Source organism: Eschrichtius robustus, chromosome 11, assembly GCF_028021215.1.
Source record: "Eschrichtius robustus isolate mEscRob2 chromosome 11, mEscRob2.pri, whole genome shotgun sequence".
NCBI classification, from domain to species: Eukaryota; Metazoa; Chordata; class Mammalia; order Artiodactyla; family Eschrichtiidae; genus Eschrichtius; species Eschrichtius robustus.
This window is the reverse complement of record NC_090834.1, coordinates 104,610,547-104,631,102: the sequence shown is the minus strand read 5'-3', so window position 1 is coordinate 104,631,102 and position 20,556 is coordinate 104,610,547. Positions and strand designations below refer to the sequence as shown.

Genomic DNA, 20,556 nt, shown 5'->3' with positions numbered 1-20,556 from the left:
AATGAATTGAGCATGTTTCAGGAACAGGAAGGCCACTGTGGCCATAGTGTCCTTGGTGAGGGGAAGAGAGCCACCAGATGAGATTGGAGATGTAGGCAGGGCCCACAGGAATATGAATTTTATTTCCAGTGCTATGGGAAACCAATGACAGGTTTTAAGCAGGAAACTGACATGATCTTAAATTCTCAAAGACCACTCTAGCTGTTCTGTGACTGGATAGGAGGGAGTCAAATGTGGATAAAGCCAGGAAGGCTAGTGAGGAGAATAAGGCAGGAATCTGAGCAAGTGACAATAGCTTGGATAGAGTGGAGACACTGGAGAATGTGGAAAGGGAGGACATTTACGATATTTTTGGAGGTATAACTGGCAGGGCTTGGTAATGAATCAACCACGGCAGCTCACTGGAGAGTGAAGCTTCAGAAATGACTCCCCGGTCTTTAGCTTGTGCCGCTGAGTGAACAGAATATTTATAACGATGGGGAAGACAACAGAAGGGGAGGTTTGAAGAGGTGAAGTGGGAGATGGCAAGTTCAGGCTTGGACATGCTAATCTGGATACAATGGTAAGACATCCTAATGGAAGTGGCCACAAGGCATGAGCTACATGAGTTAGAAGCTCAAAAGAGTGATCTGGACTAACCACATAAATTTAATGGCAAATGCTCTTTGTGTTTTCACTGTGAAGCCTGAGGGTAATTAAATGTAATGATGTGAACATTTAGAGTTTTGCAATCTATAATGATTTAGCTGTTAAGTAGACTTCCTGTGGTGATCATTTTGCAATACATAGAAATTTCAAATCATTATGTTGTATACCTGAAACTAACATATGTTATACGTCAATTATACCTCAATTATTTTTAAAAAAAGAGCAACAGTTTAGAAATTTTTAAAAAATGACTTAGCAATGAAAATATCTTGCACTTTCATCAGGCCTCTCTCTCAAAAATGCAATGCACATCATCAAATCAGAATGGCTGATGAAAATAAGGAAGCAGGGACTTCCCTGGTGCAGTAGTTAAGACTCCATGCTCCCAATGCAGTGGGCCCGGGTTTGATCCCTGGTCAGGAAACTAGATCCCACGTGTGTGCCGCAAATAAGAGTTCACATGCCACAACTAAGGAGTCCGCAAGCCACAACTAAGGAGTCCGCAAGCCACAACTAAGGAGCCCGCGAGCCACAACTAAGGAGCCCACCTGCCACAACTAAGACCTGGCTCAACCAAAGAAAGAAAGAAAGAAAGAAAGAAAGAAAGAAAGAAAGAAAGAAAGAATGACGGAGCAGTAAGCAGGAAGGAGGCAGGGGAAGGACCAGCTCCTCCATCGTAGAAGAAAAGTGTGCTGCAGTCTGGAGCCCTTCCGCCACAGTTAGGTGCCCTTCTCTACCAGGGCAGAATTGAAACCCAGCAAGGGCTCAGGTGCCCGTGGCACAGAAAGCCCGACTCTGACAGTGGGAATTTGCAGCAAAGTAAGGATTTACTGCAGGGCACCAAGCAAGGGAATGGGAGACAAGCCTCAGATGTATTCGAACTTGGACTTTGAGTGAGGGGTTTTTTTAAAAGGGGAAGAACAAAGAGGCTGGGATTAATCATTGTCTTGTGAAATTTCTATGGCATTTCTTAAACGTAGTTTCAGGAATCAGGATGTCTCTGGTTTACGATTCTCTGGCCAAGTGGTCCATGGCTCAGGGATCTGTTAGCTCATATTGCCCTAGAGAAACAATTGAGTCTGTATGTTTAATGATGATATTTAGAATAGCAATTTCAGTACATTAATGATGTTATCAACAACAGTGATTTTAGTCATCTGACTCCGGTTGATGACTGTTCAGTTAGCACAGGACTGAGGTCAGAGGGGACAAGAAAGGGAATAAGTTTTGGATAAAGAGATTAATCATAAACTCGGTAAGGGAACTCGGTTTTAGGGGAACTCGGTTTCAGAATCACTTGGCCACACTTTTACAAAAACTCTAATCTCCTCAGTCCTTAAAAAGATAGGTCAGATGCCATGGTACCTGGGGAAGGGGTTTCTCTTTTCCAAGGTCCCATATTCAGCCTTTCTGGATTGGGACTTTAGTTTTGGTCCAGTAAATAAGTGACGTGTTTAGCACACTGCCTGGCACACTGGAAGTGCTCGATGACTCCCTGCTATTATTAACATTAGAAGAAAGGGCCCTGGGGCCTAAGAGCCAGAGGTTCTAGGTTCATTTCCTGGCTGCAAATAACAAAAAAAGGAATTCTAATTAGTGTAAGGAAAAAAAGAAATTTACTGGCTCACCTAGCCTGGAGGACTAGCCAGATAGGTCACAGAACTAAACAGCTTCAGCAACCAGGGCCTCTGGAAGCAGCAATTCAACACTTGCTATTTGTCTCTGCTCTTCCTTCCCTGTTGGCCTGCTTCTCTCTTACTTCAGAAAGGTCGTTTCCATGTGACAGAAAAAAATGGCCGCACCTGCTAAGCAACCCCAGCAGAAAGAATGTTCCCCCAGCCCCTGCTTCCTGCACTAATCCGCCAGGAATGGCTCTATTGGGCTTGAGGTCACATTCTGACCCTTGGGCCAATTACAGTTGTCAGAAGAATGAGACATTCTGCTTGGCTAGGCCTAGGTCACAAATGCAGCCATGGATCTGGGCTTTCGGGAAGAGTGTCTGTTCCTTCTTGTGGGAAGTCACAGATCAAAAGCAATCACAGGCCACATGAGTATTCCTGCCCCATCACTTACTGCCTGATGTTGGTCTCACAGCCTCTCAGTTTCCTCATGATTAAATGGAGACTGTAATTTCTGACTTATCTTACTAAATTTTTTTTTGTTGTTTAAATAATGAAGATCAAAGAACACAAGTTGTATGAAAAAAAACGTACACATACTATCTTAGCTAACAATATTGGTCAGGCCAAGCTACTTTAACTAAGTACACTAGATAACAACTTAATTTGCAGCCAAAGTTGTTAACTATTAAAAAAAATTCAAGAATTTTCAACAATAAAAATGGCATAAACTGGGCTTCCCTGGTGGCACAGTGGTTGGGAATGTGCCTGCTAATGCAGGGGACACGGGTTCGAGCCCTGGTCCGGGAAGATCCCACATGCCGCGGAGCAACTAGGCCCGTGAGCCACAACTGCTGAGCCTGCGCGTCTGGAGCCTGTGCCCCGCAACAAGAGAGGCCGCGACAGTGAGAGGCCCGCGCACCGCGATGAAGAGTGGCCCCCGCTTGCCGCAACTAGAGAAAGCCCTCGCATAGAAACGAAGACCCAACACAGCCAAAAATAAATAAATAAATAAATAATTTTTTTAAAAAAATGGCATAAACTTAATAAGGCTGTCAAATTCAGTTGCCTTAAATGACAGGCAACTTATTGGGTAGTCTATCTAAGAAAGGAGTTGTCATCAAAAGCATCATCTCTAGGTGAATGTCAACCAGAGATATGGGATCTTGAGTAACATTTTCATCAAAAAAGGCAGGAACTGCTAGTGCTGGAAGGAATCTGGCCTCTTTACTTTAGATGTGGAATCTGTGACCAGAGAGGCTAACATGGCATCCAACATTACACAGCAGCAGCTGGAGCAGCAGGACGTCCCCAGGTCTCTCAAATACCAATCCTTATTCTTCCTCGTCTATCACGTTGCCTCCCTTCGTGATTACATCCTGCTGGAACTTGATAGAGCCTTCTCTAACTCTTGAAATGCATTTAGAATAGAACTTGCTTGTAGGTTGATAGTACAATTATTTGGATAGAATGTGGGGGGATTGAGAGACTCCCTGGAGAGACCCCAAGTGGTGGTGCTTCATTCCTGAATGTTTAGAGCTCACAGTATTGGCGGGGAGGCAATTGGCCAGGGAGCGGCAGATCAGCATTCCTTTCTCGTTCTGGTGACAGCAGCTGCGGCGAAACTAAACAACCCACAGTAAATGCTCAGTAAACCAACTTTGCTGAGAAGCAATGTGTCAACACATTACAGGAGCCTAAAAATGTTCTTACTTAGTGCATTAATTACACACATAGAACTTATCCTAAGAAAATGCTCATAAATATAAACTAATATCTATGTTTAAAATTTTTTCAGCACTGCAATTTTTTTTTTTTTTTTTTTTTTTTGGCCGCGCCGCTCAGCTTGAGGGATCTTAGTTCCCCAAGCAGGGATTGAACCCGGGCCCTAGGCAGTGAAAGCACGGAGTTCTAACCACTGAACCGTCAGGGAATTCCCCTTTTTGCTTTATTTTAAATAGAGATCCTTCGTACTGTAAAGTTGCATTAGAAGAGCAGCAAAAAGCTGACATCAATGGCTGGGGCAGTGCAGACCAATTTCCTGGGGAGATCCGAACATCTGGGGCCTACCTGTTCAGGCCTGCCTTCTCCCATTTTATAGAGGCAGGTCTAAGGACCTGGAAGGAAGGAGGTGCCCAGAGAAGCAAGGACAGCAACACTGACACTGCCGCCTCTTTCTGGAACCAGGGAGGACTTATATCAAACGCGTTCGTTGAACCCACTGTTTAGGAACTCCTGCAGAGAGGAACTAAAAGGTATAAATGAGTCCTAGGGTAAATTGCAGCCCCAGATGTCCTATTTTTAAATGTGTGGCTCCCACGCTTTGGATCTCAGTCACCTTATCTGTTAAATAGTAGGTTTAATATACTGGTCTGTAAGGTGTCTATCCTCTATACAACAAGAAGAAGACAACTGCATTAAGGAAATCCCATGAGTTCATCGTTCACGAGCCCCTTGCCCCCCACCTCCTGTGTTACACACCGTGCAGTTGTTCAGCAAAGTCTTTATTTAAGTGGAAAATTGGCTGTGCAGAGGGGCAGCTGCACGGACCATCATTCCTGAGCAAGGTGCAGTTGCCTGGCATCTTAACTGGAGCTTCCCCTTGGGAACTTGGGAAGTCCCTTCTGCATTCTGAACCTCAATTTTCATATCTCAAGAAATGAGGGATTTGGGTTGAATGGATGAAGGTCCTTTTCTACCAGAAATCTAGCTGTATTTCTCCTAGTCTCCTGACTCCTAGGGGCAAAGACCCTAGTTCAAGTGCATGGAATAAAGCTTGGCTTCCTTTCCCCTGGCTGCAGAATCCCATTAGTATAATCAGAGGAGAGACAGCAGAGCTACAGGCTGGTTCGAAGCTCAGTCCTGCCACTCACTGTGTGATAAAATACTTAACCTCTCAGTGGCTCAATTGCTCCATCTGTAAGTGAGGTTCCTACCTCAAAGAGTTCTTGTGAGAATTAAATGAGTTAATGTTTGCAAAGCACTAAAAACAGTGCCTGGCACGTAGTGCTTTATAAAGTGTTTTTTGAATAAATAAAATTTAGTACGTGAACTGAATCTCTTCATAACTCTAACAGCTTCTTGACTACCCCCCACCCCCGGCCCCAGCCTCTGTGTTCACCCCTTCCTAAAGCTCAGAGCTCTGAACCCCTGATCTCTCTACTTAAAGGCCTCCTACGGCTCCCAGGTTCCTCCAGGATGGAGCATTGATGCCTCAGCTGGAAGACCCAGGCTCTTCACACAGGGCCTCCCAGAGGTCCAGAGATGCTAGGCCACTTCCTTTTATTTAAGGATCCCAGTTAATTGAAAAAAAATAAAAATAAAAGCAAACAAACAAAAAAGGCACACAGAGTTACGAAAATTGTGGGGCATTTTTAATGTTATACCGAGCAAAGTAAAGCGTTAACCACTCCCACACCCCAGCACCGATAAACCGTAATTACGCTGTTTTAAGATAATTGCCCAGGGTTCTCAGGCTCTTAACTTCCAGCCGCACAACCGGTGGAGCGGCGTGGCGAGGAGGCGGGAGTTCATCAGGTGGATCTCTGGAGGGTCAGCGTCGGGAGACTGGCGAGGACGCCCCCACCCCAAAGACGAAGCCCGTGGGGCAACCCCTCTCCACACCCCCTCACCAAACCCCTCAATCTCCAACCCCGCGGGCCCGGCAGGCCTCCCAGGCCGCGAGGCCGGCCCTCTATGCACCCACTCACCCGGCTCGGCCGAGCCCACCCTACCCTAGTAGCCCAGGGCGCCCGCGCACCCGGTGCCGCCGCCCCGCGAGCCGGGCCCCGCACCCAGGAGCCTCCACAGGAACCGTTATCTTGCCCGCGGCGGCCCCTGTGAGCTACAGGCGTGAGTCGGAGAGTGGGGTCCGGCGGCGACCCCCGCAAAGAGCCCGCGAGGGGGCGCGCGTCCCCGCGCTCAGCCGGCCTGCCACGACCCTCCTGCAGCGCCCGCCCGCGCGGGGCCGGCGGGAAGGCGGGGACTCGGTCCCCGCGCCACGCGGCTCGACCAATAGAAGCGCGCGCAGCGGGGCTCGGCGCCTACCACCTCGGTTGCTGAAAACCCGACGCGCGGGCGGCGAGCTCTAGGCGGGCGCCAGCGAACCGGCTCCCAGAGCACCGAGGCCGGTGCGCGCTACGCCGCGGGTCCCGTGCGCGCGCCTGACCTCCCTTGCCCAGTCGGTGCGCGGCATCGCCCGGCCCCGATGGCCCCCGAGACCCCGGCCCAGGGGCCTACCCCGCGCTACTTCACCTGGGACGAGGTGGCGCAGCGCTCGGGACGCGACAAAGAGCGGTGGCTCGTGATTGACCGGAAGGTGTACAACATCAGCGAGTTCACCCGCCAGCACCCCGGGGGCTCCCGGGTCATCAGCCACTACGCGGGGCAGGACGCCACGGTGAGCGCTGCCAGACCAGGGAACGGGAGGAGGCGGGGCCGGGCGGTCGGAGCCTGGGGCTCAGCGCGCGAGACAAGAGATTTGGCACTCAGGGCCGAACGCTCTAATTCGGGGAGAAGCCGGGAGGCGCAGGAGCGTACCGGTTGCCAGGTGGTTGGGTGTGCTGCGAAAACAGGATGCAAGGGCAGGAGAGAGGCTGCGAAAAGTGGAGTCTGGGGAGTAGGTAGGGAGGGAGGCCGGCAATGTGCACGCACAAACAAAGGGCCGCGCCATCGGTCCGTGCGCTCCGTCTGCTGCCAGGAGTCTGCGGTCCCCAGGCGTGGGCAGTCCCCGGAGCAGGGGTAGGAGGGAGGACAGCGGGGATGTGGAACCCCCGGACGGCGGCACTGCTGAGACCGAGGGAGGAGGGGTCAGTGGCAGGGAGAGGGATCAAGTCTTGACCTGTCTGGGTGGCTGGGATGGAAGCGCAGACGCGTCTGGACCGAGCCTGCCGGACTAGACTGGCGAGCGTGAGCAGGGCAGAGAACGAGGGAACCACACTCGGGGATTTTCCTGAGGGGGGAAGCCACCTAGTGCCCGCTGCCCGCTGCAGGGGCACAGGGTGAAGACCGGAGGGTGGGGAAGGGGCAGCACCGGCCAGAGAGGGCTAGCGCCTGCTCGTGCACAAAAAAGAGTGGGAGCAGCGTGCTGAAGGTGGGGGTGCGGGGGGGGGGGGGCTGCATCAGCATACACTTAGCGAGGGCCCTGGAACAGTCCTGGAATCCTGTGGGAAGGTCACGCAGCCTCAGGCCAGCAGCGGTTTGCAGTCCTGGGCTGTAGGCCCGGTGCTGGGTCGCATCCCTCCTCCCTCAGGCCTCACTGCGGGCCAGCGCGCGTCCCAGCCCCGATTCTGTTGCTTCCCTCTCTAGACAACCTGCTCTCGGAACTAAAGCACCTAGCACTTCCCTTCTGGGTTTGAGAGCTGGGGGACCACTCCTTGGGACCCAAAGGTTGGAGCGTTCGCTTTGCCGTGTCCCCTCCCCCTATATCCTTCCCCCATCCTTCGCCAAGCGGCGTGACCCCTTCCACTGTCCCCAGCTTTCTCCCTGCCATCTCGGAGCGCGCCTCGGGCCACTAGGGTTCCCGTGATGTGGCGGTGCAGCCTAACGCGGTTAAGGACCCGCCCCTCCCTCCGACGCGGCTGGCCTAGGAGTCCAGGCCTGAGCCTGTGCTCGTCTCCGGAGTAACCACTGGGGAGCTCAGGCAGCGGCCGAAGGCGAAGGTGTGGACTGGCGCATGCGTAGACGGAGCAGGCTTCCTGCAGTGTGATTTAGGGCCGGGGCCGGCCGCAGCGGAGACCGCGATTGGTCCGGATGTGTGGTGCCACCGGCCGCCGGCTCCGCCCCGGCTCCCTCCGCCTCCAAGCTTGTGGCTTTGGGCCTGGGGCTGTCTGACCTTCAGGACATTAATCTCGTTAATCTAGTCACTGAGGACCCCACCTTGCGTAACCAAAATTAGTGCCCTAGGGCAGGGGGTGTTCAGAGTGGGAAGGGAAATACGGAACCCCCAACCAGAACAGCAGCGGAGGGAAGGGGGAGAAATGCAAAAGTCCTCCAGCTGGACACCGGGAGTCTTCCTCAGCACATTTCATGAGACACCTAGAGGAAAGGCCAGCCCAGGCAGGTCTTTCTGTGGTCGCCCTACCCGTGCTTCCTGTTCCTTGGTGTGGTACCTACCCTTCTTGCTAGAACACAGTTGCTGGGTGATCCTGAGCTGTGGACACCAGGGACAGGTCTGAGCACTCTCAAAGGGCAGCTGCCTGGAGGCGGGTGGGGTCTCTTTGAACTTGGGTACAGCCTCCTTGCTGGATCAGGAGGATGGTCTTTGGTGTGAGCCTTCCACAAGTCTTGGGGGGCCGGGCTGACTTGCTCACTGTTCTGCCTTCTCCCCAAACTTGCAGGATCCCTTTGTGGCGTTCCACATCAACAAGGGCCTTGTGAGGAAGTATATGAACTCTCTCCTGATTGGAGAACTGTCTCCGGAGCAGCCCAGCTTTGAGCCCACTAAGAATGTGAGACCCCGTTTGCTGTTTGGAGATCCTGCGGTTGTTGAGGGGCAGAGGGTAGAAGGAAGGCCTAGATATGATCACAGGTGACCACAATCAGTAGTTCTTGGGAATCTCGAGATCCTTGCTTCTCCTGCATAGTCACTGGGTTGCAGGGCTTTGGAACCTGTGGTTCTCACAAGGCCACCACCACCATCCCCATCCTCAACATGAGACCTATCGACCGAGCACTTCTTTTGTGCCAAGCGTAACATCATATAATCCACACACAGTTACAGATGAGAAAACTGAGTCTCAGAGAGGTTAAGCAACTCGGCCAAGGATCACGCCATTACTAAGTGGCAGAGCGGTGGCTTGAATGAATTCTGTTTAACTCCAAAGACCACATGCTCTTAGACTTGATCCCATAGCACCTCCTGTCATTCCTTCCTCAGCATTGTGGTATCTTTACCTAGGACCGTGGGCTTCCCTCAGCTAACTTGGTGGGAGGGCCTTGAGCTTAAGAGGGTCCTTGGCTCCAGTGCTGGGTTGCATCTGGGGAGAATAACGCCCTTTCCATCTCCACTCTTCTACAGAAAGAGCTGACTGAGGAGTTCCGGGAGCTGCAGGCCACGGTGGAGCGGATGGGGCTCATGAAGGCGAACCCTGTCTTCTTCCTGCTGCACCTGCTGCACATCCTGCTGCTGGATGCCGCTGCCTGGCTCACTCTTTGGCTCTGTGGGACGTCCTTCCTGCCCCTCCTCCTCTGTGCAGTGCTGCTCAGCACAGTTCAGGTGAGAGCCCTGGGCTTGTCAAGAACACAGCCAGCTCAGCTTCCACGGGGAAAGTTCTTTGTACCCCTCAGGAGGCCGAGGAGCCCTGTGACCAGGGCAGAGCTGAGGACATGCGGGAGAGTTGGTGCAGAAAGAGCACACGTTCCGTTGTGTGTGGCTTTCATCTGCTCGTCTTCACCACGTGTGCACCTTCATTTCTCCCACTGCCTCTCCAGCCGCTTCTCCCAGGGCTCCCCTCTTCCCGTGGCGTTTCTCCTCTCAAACTTCATGTTCAGGTTCTGTCACAGTCCAGCTGTGCCAGGAACCAAGATTCTGGTTTCTCAGCTGGGGCCCTAATACTTGGCTGTCAGAACCCATTAGTTAAGCCTTCTACTTGCCTGAGTTTGTCACTCTGTCCTGTTCCGTAGTTTGGATGTTCAGTCCAGTGGAAGTCACAGAACTCCAGAGCTGGGGACACTGAAGAACAGGGAAGGGGTAGTGATTTGCCCTAGCTCTCGTGTGAGTCAGTGGCGGAGCCAGAAGCAGGACCCAGGCTTCCTGACTCCTTTCCTGATGTGCTCAGTTAGGCCAGCACAGGCCTAGGTAGATGAAGGAAGAGAGAGAGGCCGAGTTAGTTGAGACAGACGCGGGGCTGGTGGGCTGCTCTCAGCGCTAGCCTTTCTCACCCAGGCCCAGGCTGGCTGGCTGCAGCATGACTTTGGACACCTGTCCGTCTTCAGCACCTCTACATGGAACCACCTGCTACATCATTTCGTGATTGGCCACCTGAAGGTCAATGGGATGGGGAGGGGCTCTCTGAAACTCCAGTCAACAGTGGGCTGCCTGGGGGAGGGGGGGCACCAGGCTTCCATACTCATGCCCCGCTTTTCTGTAGGGGGCCCCTGCCAGTTGGTGGAATCACCTGCACTTCCAGCACCATGCCAAGCCCAACTGCTTCCGCAAAGACCCGGACATCAACATGCACCCCTTCTTCTTTGCCTTGGGGAAGATCCTCTCTGTGGAGGTGAGCAGAGGTATCGGTGAAGGTCTCGGAGAATGGGAACCAGGCAGCACACAGGGCTTGCGGGGAAGTGCTCACGGTGCTGTCAGTGTGGGCCAGACATTGGGGCCGGGCTGGCTGGCTGTTTGGAAGTTGTGGGACGCCACAGGCAGTAAGCAGGCTGCCCAGGACACTCACCTGTCCTCCCTCATGAGTTCAAGTCAGCAAATAGCTGTTGCAGAAAGGTACCCCACGCTGCTAAGGACCCAAAGGATGACCAGATTGCTGTGTAAACCCTGTCGGCCTCGAAGGTGATGGATGGCCCTCCTTGCAGGTGCTTTTTAGACACTCCCACCCCAGGCAGTCAGCCCCCTGCACTTTGTAATCCTCTCTCTTACGCAACGGCTACACTGGCTTACTCTTCTCTGATGCCCATTATCTAGACTATTCATTCACTGAGTAATTCTTCCCACCCGCTTGATCCTAGCCTGACTTTCAGGGTGGTCAGCACGCACTGGGTTTTTTTTGTTTTTTTTTTTTAATTTTATTTTTGGCTGCGTTGGGTTTTCATTGCTGCACACGGGCTTTCTCTAGTTGCCGCGAGCGGGGGCTACTCTTCGTTGCGGTGAGCGGGCTTCTCATTGCGGTGGCTTCTCTTGTGTGGAGCAGGGGCTCTAGGTGCGCAGGCTTCAGTAGTTGTGGCACGCAGGCTCGATAGTTGTGGCTCACGGGCTCTAGAGCGCAGGCTCAGCAGTTGTGGTGCACGAGCTTAGTTGCTCCGCGGCATGTGGGATCTTCCCGGACCAGGGCTCGAACCCTTGTCCCCTGCATTGGCAGGCGGATTCTCAACCACTGCGCCACCAGGGAAGCCCCAGCACTGGGTTTGAGTTGTCATCTGAGGGTGTGAGCAACCATTATAATGTAGCTGCTAAAGCCTGGGGGTGGGTGGAGATCTGGTGAGCCTTTAGTGAGCGTAAAGCGATGGACGGCTGAGAGTGGCCAGTGGAATTCTTTAAAAAGTTAATTTAAAACCCTTTGACCCAAAACATTAAAAAATAATAATAAAATAAAACCTTTTGTCCCAAGGCTCTAGACTATAGTCGGAGTTCTGCCAGGTCCCCCTCCCCCACTTCGTGACACATTATAACATTTCAACACGCCAGGAATTAAACTGTTGTTAAATACACTTCAGTTCCAGGCATGAGTTCAAGATAGCCTGGCTCTCCTCTCCTCTCTGGCCATGAGGAGACCTCTGGGGGAAGGCTCTGGCAGCACTGGCTGTCCTAGCACCAGGAGCCCCTAGCTTGAGGCTTGTGTTTCCGCTGGCCACAAGGTCCTAATTTTCCCACTTCCTAAATAGGGACTTACTTGGTTTGCTCCACGCCCAACAGTGTGCGAATGACAAACCAGCCTTGACCTCCCGTGGCTCCGGTGGCTCCTTAGAGGGTGTGGATTATTTACTGGGCAGAGCATGAGGCTCTGGTAGCACCTCTGGTGTCACTAGAAGATTTTTTAAAAAAGATGGGAGTCTTAAGTGGAAGAGAATCTTCTCACACCACTGCTTCTGTTGCTTCTTGGTACTAAGGTTTTTAGGAAACGCCTATCTGCAGGCACTAAAAATAGAGAATGCTCTGGGAAAAAAATAACTTTTTTTTTTTTTGCCTAGTTATGAGGCTGAGGTTAGGCTGTTAGGAAATGCGTGTGCTACAGGCTGCCTGGCGCTTGGTTCAGCCTCACTGGGTCCAGTTTGACTGAGCACTGATCCCTGGGCTGACCCAGTAGCATCCGCCCCAGTGCCTCCCAACTCTCTTGGACAACAAGGAAGTGCAGGGGACACTTCACCCGAAATACAACCTTTCTGGCCTCCAAGAGTTGAAACACAGTGGGGCAGTTATCAGGGTTGTAATGGCCATTACAATCCTAACTTGATTGCCATTCGAAGAGGCAGCCAGCGGACAGGGCTCCCTTCCCTCAGAGTCCCAAAGTAAGGAGGCCAGGGTTCTGCCCATGCACCCCACCAAACAAGACGGGGATGCTCCTCTTCCGGCTTCCCCCATACCTCAGTTAATGTTGCTCGGGATGGGATGAACTTCACCCCCACCTCCAGGTCATCAGCCAGGCTTGCTGCCTCCAGAACATACCCCAATCCATCGACTTCTCCTTCTCCCCTGCCTCCCATCCCCGGGTCTGGTCCATCTCAGGTCTGGATCATTGTTCCAGCCTCCTCACTGGTCTCCCTTCAGCTCCACCTGCCCTCTACAGTTCATTCCCCCACCTCTAGCCAGGGTGAGCCTTTAAAGCGCAAAGCAGATAGTGCCACCTGCTGAAAGCCACCCAGGGCTTCCCGTCCCCACTGGAATTAAATCTAAACTCCTTACTGCGGCCTTCCCAGGGCTAAGGCTCAACATGATGTGGCCGTCCCTAGTTTTCTGGCTTTATCAACTATTCTCCCCTGTTACATTCCCAGCCACACTGGCCTTCTTTCTGCCCCTTGAACATCCCAAACCTCTGTTCGCTCTGCTTTAAATGCTCTTCCCCCAGATGTCTGCATTGCTGGCTCCTTCTCACCATTCAGGTCTCAGTTCTGATGTCAGGGCCCCGGGAGGCCATATATATAGGACTACCCTAGCCAAAACGCGGCCTACCTCACTTTGTCGTATTTTCTTGTTTTTTATCTGTAATTACCTTGAGCTCTGTCTACAAATTTATCACCAGCTTCCTCTCCTCAGGTGATAAGCTCCATGAGGGTAGGAATTTTGTGTTATTTATCTCTGTATCCTCACACCTAGAACAGTGCTGGGCACATTGATGCTCAATAAATAAATTGTTGCATGAATCACTTAATGGAGAAAGAAGGCTTCGTTTAGCAGAAGTGCCTGACACAGGATAAGGTATCAGTAAATGTTCTGTCAAAACAGTAGATGGACTCATGGAAGAAGGGCGAGCTGGCATTCTGCTCTGGGGTAGAGTTCCTCCTGTGCCCTGTGGTCATCTGGTCACCAGAACTAACCAGGACACGAGGAACAGAAGGAGCCATGACTTGAACACGAGCGCAGAGCTTCGCTGTCATGGTTTTGAGAGCTCCCGCTAGGGGACCCGGACTGACTGGCTAGCCTGGCAGCCCCAGCCTGTCTCTACGGCCACTCAGCTTACAAAATCACCACCAGCCGCTGGGGAAAACCTTGCCAGAACCTTCAGATTGCCAAGCTGATTTTGGTAATCTTTCCACAAATATTTGCCGAACTGTGCTTAGCTTTCAAGGGATTTTATAAAGCTCATGTTGACATTTGAAGAGACCAGAAGATTTGGAGAAGGTCAGGGGCTGGATGTAGAGGGGATCCTGGCCCTTATAAGGGTAAAAATTGTTGTCTGTGGAGACCTTGGTGTCAAAAAAGCACCAGATGGAGAAAGGAAGGGGAGGTGGAGGGGCCTGGAAACCTGACAGGGGCGTCTCGGGGTGAACACGAGGAGTACTGAGGACCTTTAGGCTCCGTTGTGCCCATGCCAAGTGTGGGTGTGGGCCACCGAGCTGCGGCCACGGTGTGGCGCGCTTGGCAAATCCAGCAGCCCGGGCTTCACGCGCCAGGAGCTGGAGGTAAGGCTGGGCTTGTTGGAGCCTTCCACGGCGCCAGCAAGCTGACGGCCCCCGCAGGAGGCCTTGGCTCCTGAGCAGGGAGAAGCCAAGGTCACAAGGGGAGGGGAATGGGTGACTGGCCTGTGGGTGCTGATGTGTGTTTGCTTTCCTTCACAGCTTGGGAAACAGAAGAAAAAGTACATGCCATACAACCACCAGCACAGATACTTCTTCCTGAGTGAGTGTCCCCGTCCAGCACCGGGGGCACGGGGTGGGGTGCTGCCTCGGCAGGGGCTGCTGAAAGGATGTGAGGAGCAAATGCCCCTCCCGGGACTACGGTACTTGAAGTGAAGGCTGGAGGAAGTTCTCCACCTGGAACAGGGTGCCCCCTGCAAGGGGGCAGTCTACCTTCTCAAGGGGCAAAGTCAAGAGTTAGGCCGATGTTTGGTCAAAGGTCACTCGTGTTGGGGGCAAACTAGTTCCTCCAGCCCCACCCTGGCTTCCACAAGGGAACTGAATGGTGGGGGGCCATCCCGACTAAGCCTGAAACCTCACTTTAAATCTTGTCAAACAGGCCAGGGCCAAGGTGACGCAGTGGGACACAGTCTAACACCCAGAAGGACAAAGGTAGATAGATAGACTAGCAATGGGAGGATTGGACCTGAAGAGGGAGCTGAGGAGAAAACATTGCTGTGGTCGTCTTAAGCTCTTTCTGAAGACTGCTGTGTATATTCCCTGCTTTAAAAATCTCCATAATGCCTAAAATTTTTTAAAGCCTTTTAAAAATTCAAATTTTTAAAGGAAAGGAGGGGATGAGTCCATCGATCCCATTTTTGTTCAAAGGAATTCATCTTAACTGCCTGTTACTCCATCCCTGTGGAGAAAGGGGGAAGGGGTAGAAGGGTGGAGCAGAAACGTCCAGAAAAAAGGTTAGAATTCATGGCACGTCAGGATAGAAGAGCCATGTGTGGGCATTGTAATGCCGGGCTCACAGGTGACAACAGGGCCCTGCAGAGAAGGGACACAGAAGGAAACCGACGAGCACGTAGGACGGGACCCACTTCAACTCCCAGTTCTGAGAGACGCTCCTCCGCCCCTCTCCACAGCCGACCTCCAGGCTGCTTCAGGTTGGGTGGCACAAGCTTGTTTCCCTAGTCCAGGGAAGAGAGCTTACAGCCTGTGAAGGATCAGCAGGGTTCCCCCCACTCAACACGCACACTTTCCTGCTCCTGTCCCTTCATCTGCGTGGTGGAGCAGCCAGGAGCACAGGGCAGATGATTGCAAGGACAGGCGTAGGGCCAGGAGGAAGGCCCCTGGTAGGGGCAGGGCTGCGGGCGGCGCAACTCCGGGAGGATGAGCAGTACCTTTTTAAAGGCACGGGAGCAGAGCAAGTTCCGTGTGTGGAGCTTGTCTCCCCATCCATCCTTCTCCATGGAAGAGAATGCCACGTTCCCCCCACCTCACCCTCTCAGCATCCACTGGGAGATTCTGCTTTCTTCAGACTTGCATTCATGCCCACCTTCAGCGCCTGTCGGTTCCAGTGGGTTGAGGACTGCCGAGGCGGCTGGAGGGGCAACAGGAGGAGATGGCAGAGGGGCAGCCCTGTGCTGGAGGCCGTCTGTCCAGCGCCAGCTGGCCCTTTAGTGACCCTTCAGTGCTGCTCACACCTCCTCCCTCGTGTCCATTTCCTCCCCAGTTGGGCCCCCGGCCTTGCTGCCTCTCTACTTCCAGTGGTATATTTTCTATTTTGTCATTCAGAGGAAGAAGTGGGTGGTAAGTATCCATGGCCCCCAAATCCCACATCCTTTGTCTCCAGTACCCTGAGGGATGGGAAGGGGGTTCTCCAGGGGCGGTCCCACTGAGATTTATTCCAGACCTAATTTAGAGCCAAGTGACAGAGCCAGGTATAGACCCTTCCTTATCTCTAGGTGAGATGATTTGGGCTCAGCAGGCAACCTGACTCCTGATGCCCTATTTAAAATAATTCAGCGAGTTATCTCCTGAGGTTACTGTGCTCGGCATAAAGCAGGGGCCGGGCTGGGGAGGGGGAAGATGAAAAAGAGACGGCACCTTCACTCAGGAAACTTCTGATGAAACAGGATGTGGTTGACAGCAGACAAGAGGTACAGGCAGGAGGTTTGGGGATTTCGAAAGGGGCCTGACTGCATCCGGCTGGATGGGAGGCATCAGAAAAGACCTCGCGAAGTCACTTACCTAGCTGGCCTTGGAGGACAGGCGGAGGCGGGGGAGTCGGGATGGACTTTGAGCAGAGAAGCTGGGAGTTAAGGGGCGAATCTGGGCACTGGACATGTGGTGGAGGACTCGGGTGTCAGGGGAGGAGGGTGGTACAGAAAACCGATCAGCGATTTGACCAGGGCACTGGCACAGACTGAGCCACGAACCTGGAAGACTCACTTGGCAGCGTAGAAGTGAGTGAAGGGGTGAAGGAAGGCGACGGGTTGGGAGGAAGTGGAGGCGGGGAGACCTGGCACCTGTGAAGGAAACGGGCACGGCGGGCTGGGGGCGCCACTAGGAACGGAGCGGAGCTAGATGGTGCCGGACGGGCAGCTGAGAGAGGCTGCCGTGAGCCCTCCAGTCTGAGGACCGGGGAGGATGGCGGCTCCACGCAGAGGAACGAGTGCCGTGAGAGGCGAGGTGCCTTGTGCCGCCACAGGGCTCTGCCTCTCGCTGCAGGACTTGGCCTGGATGATCAGCTTCTACGTCCGCATCTTCCTCACTTACGTGCCGCTGCTGGGACTGAAAGGCTTCCTGGGCCTCTTCTTCATGGTCAGGTAGTACCTGATGGGGGCGGCGGGGGCGGCGCAGAGCAGCAGACGTGTGGGAGTAACCAGTCTGGTCTGGGGGCGTTGGCTGGGGAAGGTGGCGGGGTTGGAGCAGCTTCTGAACGAGAGTCAGAACCCTGGGCTCTGCTTGTACTGGTTTTGTCTGGGTGCCATGTCCACCAGGTTCCTGGAAAGCAACTGGTTTGTGTGGGTGACACAGATGAACCACATCCCCATGCACATTGATTACGACAGGAACGTGGACTGGGTCTCCACCCAGGTGAGGGACAGTCACTTGGAAGACCTGGGCGCAGCTAATAAGAAGGGTGGATGGGCACAGACCCAGGGTAGGGGGTGGGCGGTGGTAACAACAGACGCTCCCAAACCTTGCCTCGTTAGCTTGAAGCTTCTCTCCCGCCACCACGTGGAGAAGGGAGTGACCCAGGGACGGGCCGGCTTTGCCTGGAGAAGGCTGGGCTGGCCTTTCCATCTGGTACCCAGAGCCACGCTCCCCCGACCTTCTCCTCCAGCTCCAGGCAACATGCAATGTCCATAAGTCGGCCTTCAATGACTGGTTCAGTGGCCACCTCAACTTCCAGATTGAGCACCAGTGAGTAGGGAGGCCTGGGAAGCAGGGACCTGGGGAGGGTCCACGTAGGAGGGGGATGGGGGGCCAGAGGAGCCGGAGCCACTGACTGTCCCCTGTTCTCCGTGAAGTCTTTTCCCCACGATGCCTCGACACAGTTACCACAGAGTGGCTCCCCTGGTGCAGTCCCTGTGTGCCAAGCATGGCATAGAGTACCAGTCCAAGCCCCTGTTCTCAGCCTTCGCCGACATTGTCCAGTGAGTATCTGAGCCTGGGAAGAGGGCTGGGAGGGCCGGAAGAGGGCAGGGCAGTGGGGTCAGTGGTGAAGTATGGGGTGGGAGCCACAGGAAGGTGTCCCCAGGTCGTCTGGAATGGAGGTCACCAAGGCCAGGTGCTCTGTTGGTCTTGTGGCCACTTTGGGCCTTTGCTCTCAGTGCCATGGCCCAAGCCCTTTCTCAGAAGCAAAGGGGAGGCGAGTGCTCACGTCAAGGGGGCCTTACCTCACCTCTGGAAGGGCCTCACTGCTGCACTTCTGGCGGGTATGGCTTTGGGGCTCCTCTCCACTCTGTCTCCCTCACCGCCTGCTCCCATCTTGTCCCCTCAGCTCACTGAGAGAGTCCGGGCAGCTCTGGCTAGATGCCTATCTCCACCAGTAAGAGCAGCCTCCCATCTGGAAGAAGAGCCTTGGAGCCAAAGCAGAGGGGGGCTTGGGGACAATGCCACTACAATCCTAACACTCAGAGGGGGTGGGTTTGAGGAGATAAAGGCTCTGACTCAAACCCCTCCCCTTTATCTTCTAGGCACAGATCTGAGACCCAAAGAGGGGTGCGCAAGCCCCCTGGAAGGAGGGGTGGAGCTGTTGGGACAGGGATGTGAAAGTTTTGTTTCCTTTTTTGTTTAGCAGATGCAAGTGGTTGGTGGCCAAAGAGGGAGTCAGGAGGGTGTTAGAATAGGGAGGGTCTACCGAGCCCAGAAATCAGGAAGAGATTTAGCACTAAAATTCCACCCAGGGGACTTCCCTGGCGGTCCAGTGGTTAAAACTCTGTGCTTGCAAGGCAGGGGGCGTGGGTTCAATCCCTGGTTGGGGAACGAAGACCCCACATGCCGCGTGGTGTGGCCAAAAAAAAAAAAAAATGCCATCCAGGAAAGGGAGGAGCTCATCCCACTGGTCCACTTCTCAGTGCCTTCTCCACTCTTGCTTGCAAACCTCAGAGGTTCGCAGGCTGGAGTAGGACAGAGCAGCTGAACCTTCTGGGCAAGATTTAGAAAGGAAGCATTAGCACCTGAGGCCTGGCAGCTTGGCTCACTCTAGGGCTAGGTGTGACCCATGTCTGCCTCAGGCTCCTGGAGAAGCAATTTTTCCACTTTTAGAAGCAGGGAGGGCAAAGGCCAGGGCTGTGGTGTTGGAGGCATCTGGCCCTGAAGGATGCTGGCACTACAGGATTTGGTCCCACATTCCATCCAGGGTACCAAAGGAGCATAAGGTCCCAGGGCTTGCCAAAACAGCCAGCAGAGAGCCGCTGGCCATTAAAAATCCTTCCAGCTTTTGATTCACCTCTTTTGACCACCACCCAAGGGAGCGAATGACCACCACCCAAGGGAGAGAACACTCCTAGGATGGGGAGTCTACTTCTTGCTCCATAAGCAGGTGGGCAGACGGGGCGCTTAGTCTTCTCCTCCATAGGAACAAACGGGCTCCCAGTGGTTTCCCTTTGCTCCCCGACCTGTAATTCCAAATTTAATAAAGTAGCAGTTAGTGAGCACAAAGTGACCAAGCTGGGAGAGGGTGAATTACCAGTCATGACGAAAACGCAGGGTTCAGTCATAAAGAATATAAGGGCTGTACGAGATTTTCCGTAACCTAAATTATGTTACAGCATTACTTTTGAGCAGGAGCAGTGGGTTAAGTGTAATGACTTCATAGTTCCAACCGGAAATAGGAAGGGAAAAACACAGACGTTTGTGATCATCATGGCTGCCCTTCAGCATCCTTACCCTGGCAATTCTGTTCAAGTACCTTTCTCTGCTGGAGACCGGGTAGGAATTTAGGAGAATCTCTTAAAGGTGTATCAGTCTAATACTGAAATAGAATTTTTTTAATCTCCTGGTTCTTTAAAAGATAGAAACAGTTTAACCCATCTCTAGAGTGAACACAGGACTGTGCCCCATGGGTTACCAACATTCACACCCTCTCCCCTTCCCACACCCACAGCCTTGCAGGTGAGGTGAGGGGATCATTCACCTGTCCCAACAGCATCTACTGGAAGCATATTGAGCATTTTGGACACTGGAAAGAAAGTACCTTAAACTACAAGGAAAAAGCAGAGACCTGGGAGAATTCATATTTAGTTTAGGAAAGGAATGGCAAGGAGATGAGAATGGTAATCAGGGAGATGAAGGTCCTAAGGCATGTTGGGGTGGGATTAGAGGCACCACCTCTAACGGAAAGGCTGTTGTGATTACTTAGAGGTTTGTCAAGACAAAGACAGACTTAAACACACACACGCCCACACGGCAGAACAGGTTACAGAAGATTTTAGATCTTTCCCATTTGGGCAGAAGCTGGCTTAAAACAGTCTGGGTAGAACAATTAGGAGCAGAATTGGAGAGTTCTACTTTCATTGGCTCCTTCATTCCAGAATAGGTGCTGAACCCAGCCTATCAAGCCATCTGGCTTTGGGCCCAGGCTGCCCAATCTGAGCAAAGCTAGTGAAACTTACTGAGCCAAGTCTGAGCCCTCAAAGCACCTCAACCACTGTGGCCTTCTCTCCTTAGCCTGGACCACTGTGGTCCCACATGGCCACAAAGGGACAGGCTAGTGACAAAAAGCTCAGACGTTGCAAGGTAACATGAGTGATCGCAAATCCAAACAATGACACGAGAAAACAGGATTAGAGAGGATAAGTTGCCTCTGGTCATAGATGTGGCAGAACTAACGTTTGAACTCACTTTTTAAAAGCTCCAACTTATATGCTTAATCTTTGTTACTTCCATCTTCCTACCACTTTGCCAGAGGCATTTTAATTAGACCCAATATCAGCATCCTTTTTGTGTGTGCCAATTTTGTCACCACATGCCAGTGGAGTAAAAACTGAGAAATAAAGGTAATTTTGACCAAACGAAGGCTGTTACGATCCATGATGCTCTCCTG

General features: G+C 52.9%; 1 protein-coding gene across 3 annotated transcripts; it reads left to right on the top strand.

Moving 5' to 3' along the window:
- The first annotated feature begins 6,321 nt into the window (after positions 1-6,321).
- FADS1 (fatty acid desaturase 1) lies at positions 6,322-20,524 on the top strand. Of its 3 annotated transcripts, none has more exons than XM_068555507.1 (12): positions 6,322-6,666; positions 8,606-8,716; positions 9,286-9,483; positions 10,153-10,254; positions 10,358-10,486; positions 14,214-14,274; positions 15,733-15,809; positions 16,731-16,828; positions 17,003-17,099; positions 17,350-17,429; positions 17,537-17,662; positions 18,010-20,524. In XM_068555507.1, the coding sequence occupies exons 1-12, from the start codon at positions 6,475-6,477 to the stop codon at positions 18,059-18,061; spliced, it is 1,323 nt and encodes a 440-aa protein (XP_068411608.1). In that variant the 5' UTR covers positions 6,322-6,474; the 3' UTR covers positions 18,062-20,524. The 3 variants fall into 3 exon arrangements, with proteins under 3 accessions (XP_068411608.1, XP_068411606.1, XP_068411607.1); XM_068555505.1 differs by having other exon boundaries at positions 17,219-17,429; XM_068555506.1 differs by lacking the exon at positions 6,322-6,666 and adding an exon at positions 8,126-8,437 and having other exon boundaries at positions 17,219-17,429.
- The last annotated feature ends 32 nt before the right edge of the window (positions 20,525-20,556 follow it).

Coding starts and splice junctions, on each gene's coding strand:
- FADS1 (XM_068555505.1), top strand. CDS start 6,475: ATGGCCCCCGAGACCCCGGCCCAGGGGCCTACCCCGCGCTACTTCACC. Junction 10,255..10,357: donor TCGTGATTGGCCACCTGAAG/GTCAATGGGATG, acceptor GCTTTTCTGTAG/GGGGCCCCTGCCAGTTGGTG. Junction 15,810..16,730: donor TTCAGAGGAAGAAGTGGGTG/GTAAGTATCCAT, acceptor CTCTCGCTGCAG/GACTTGGCCTGGATGATCAG.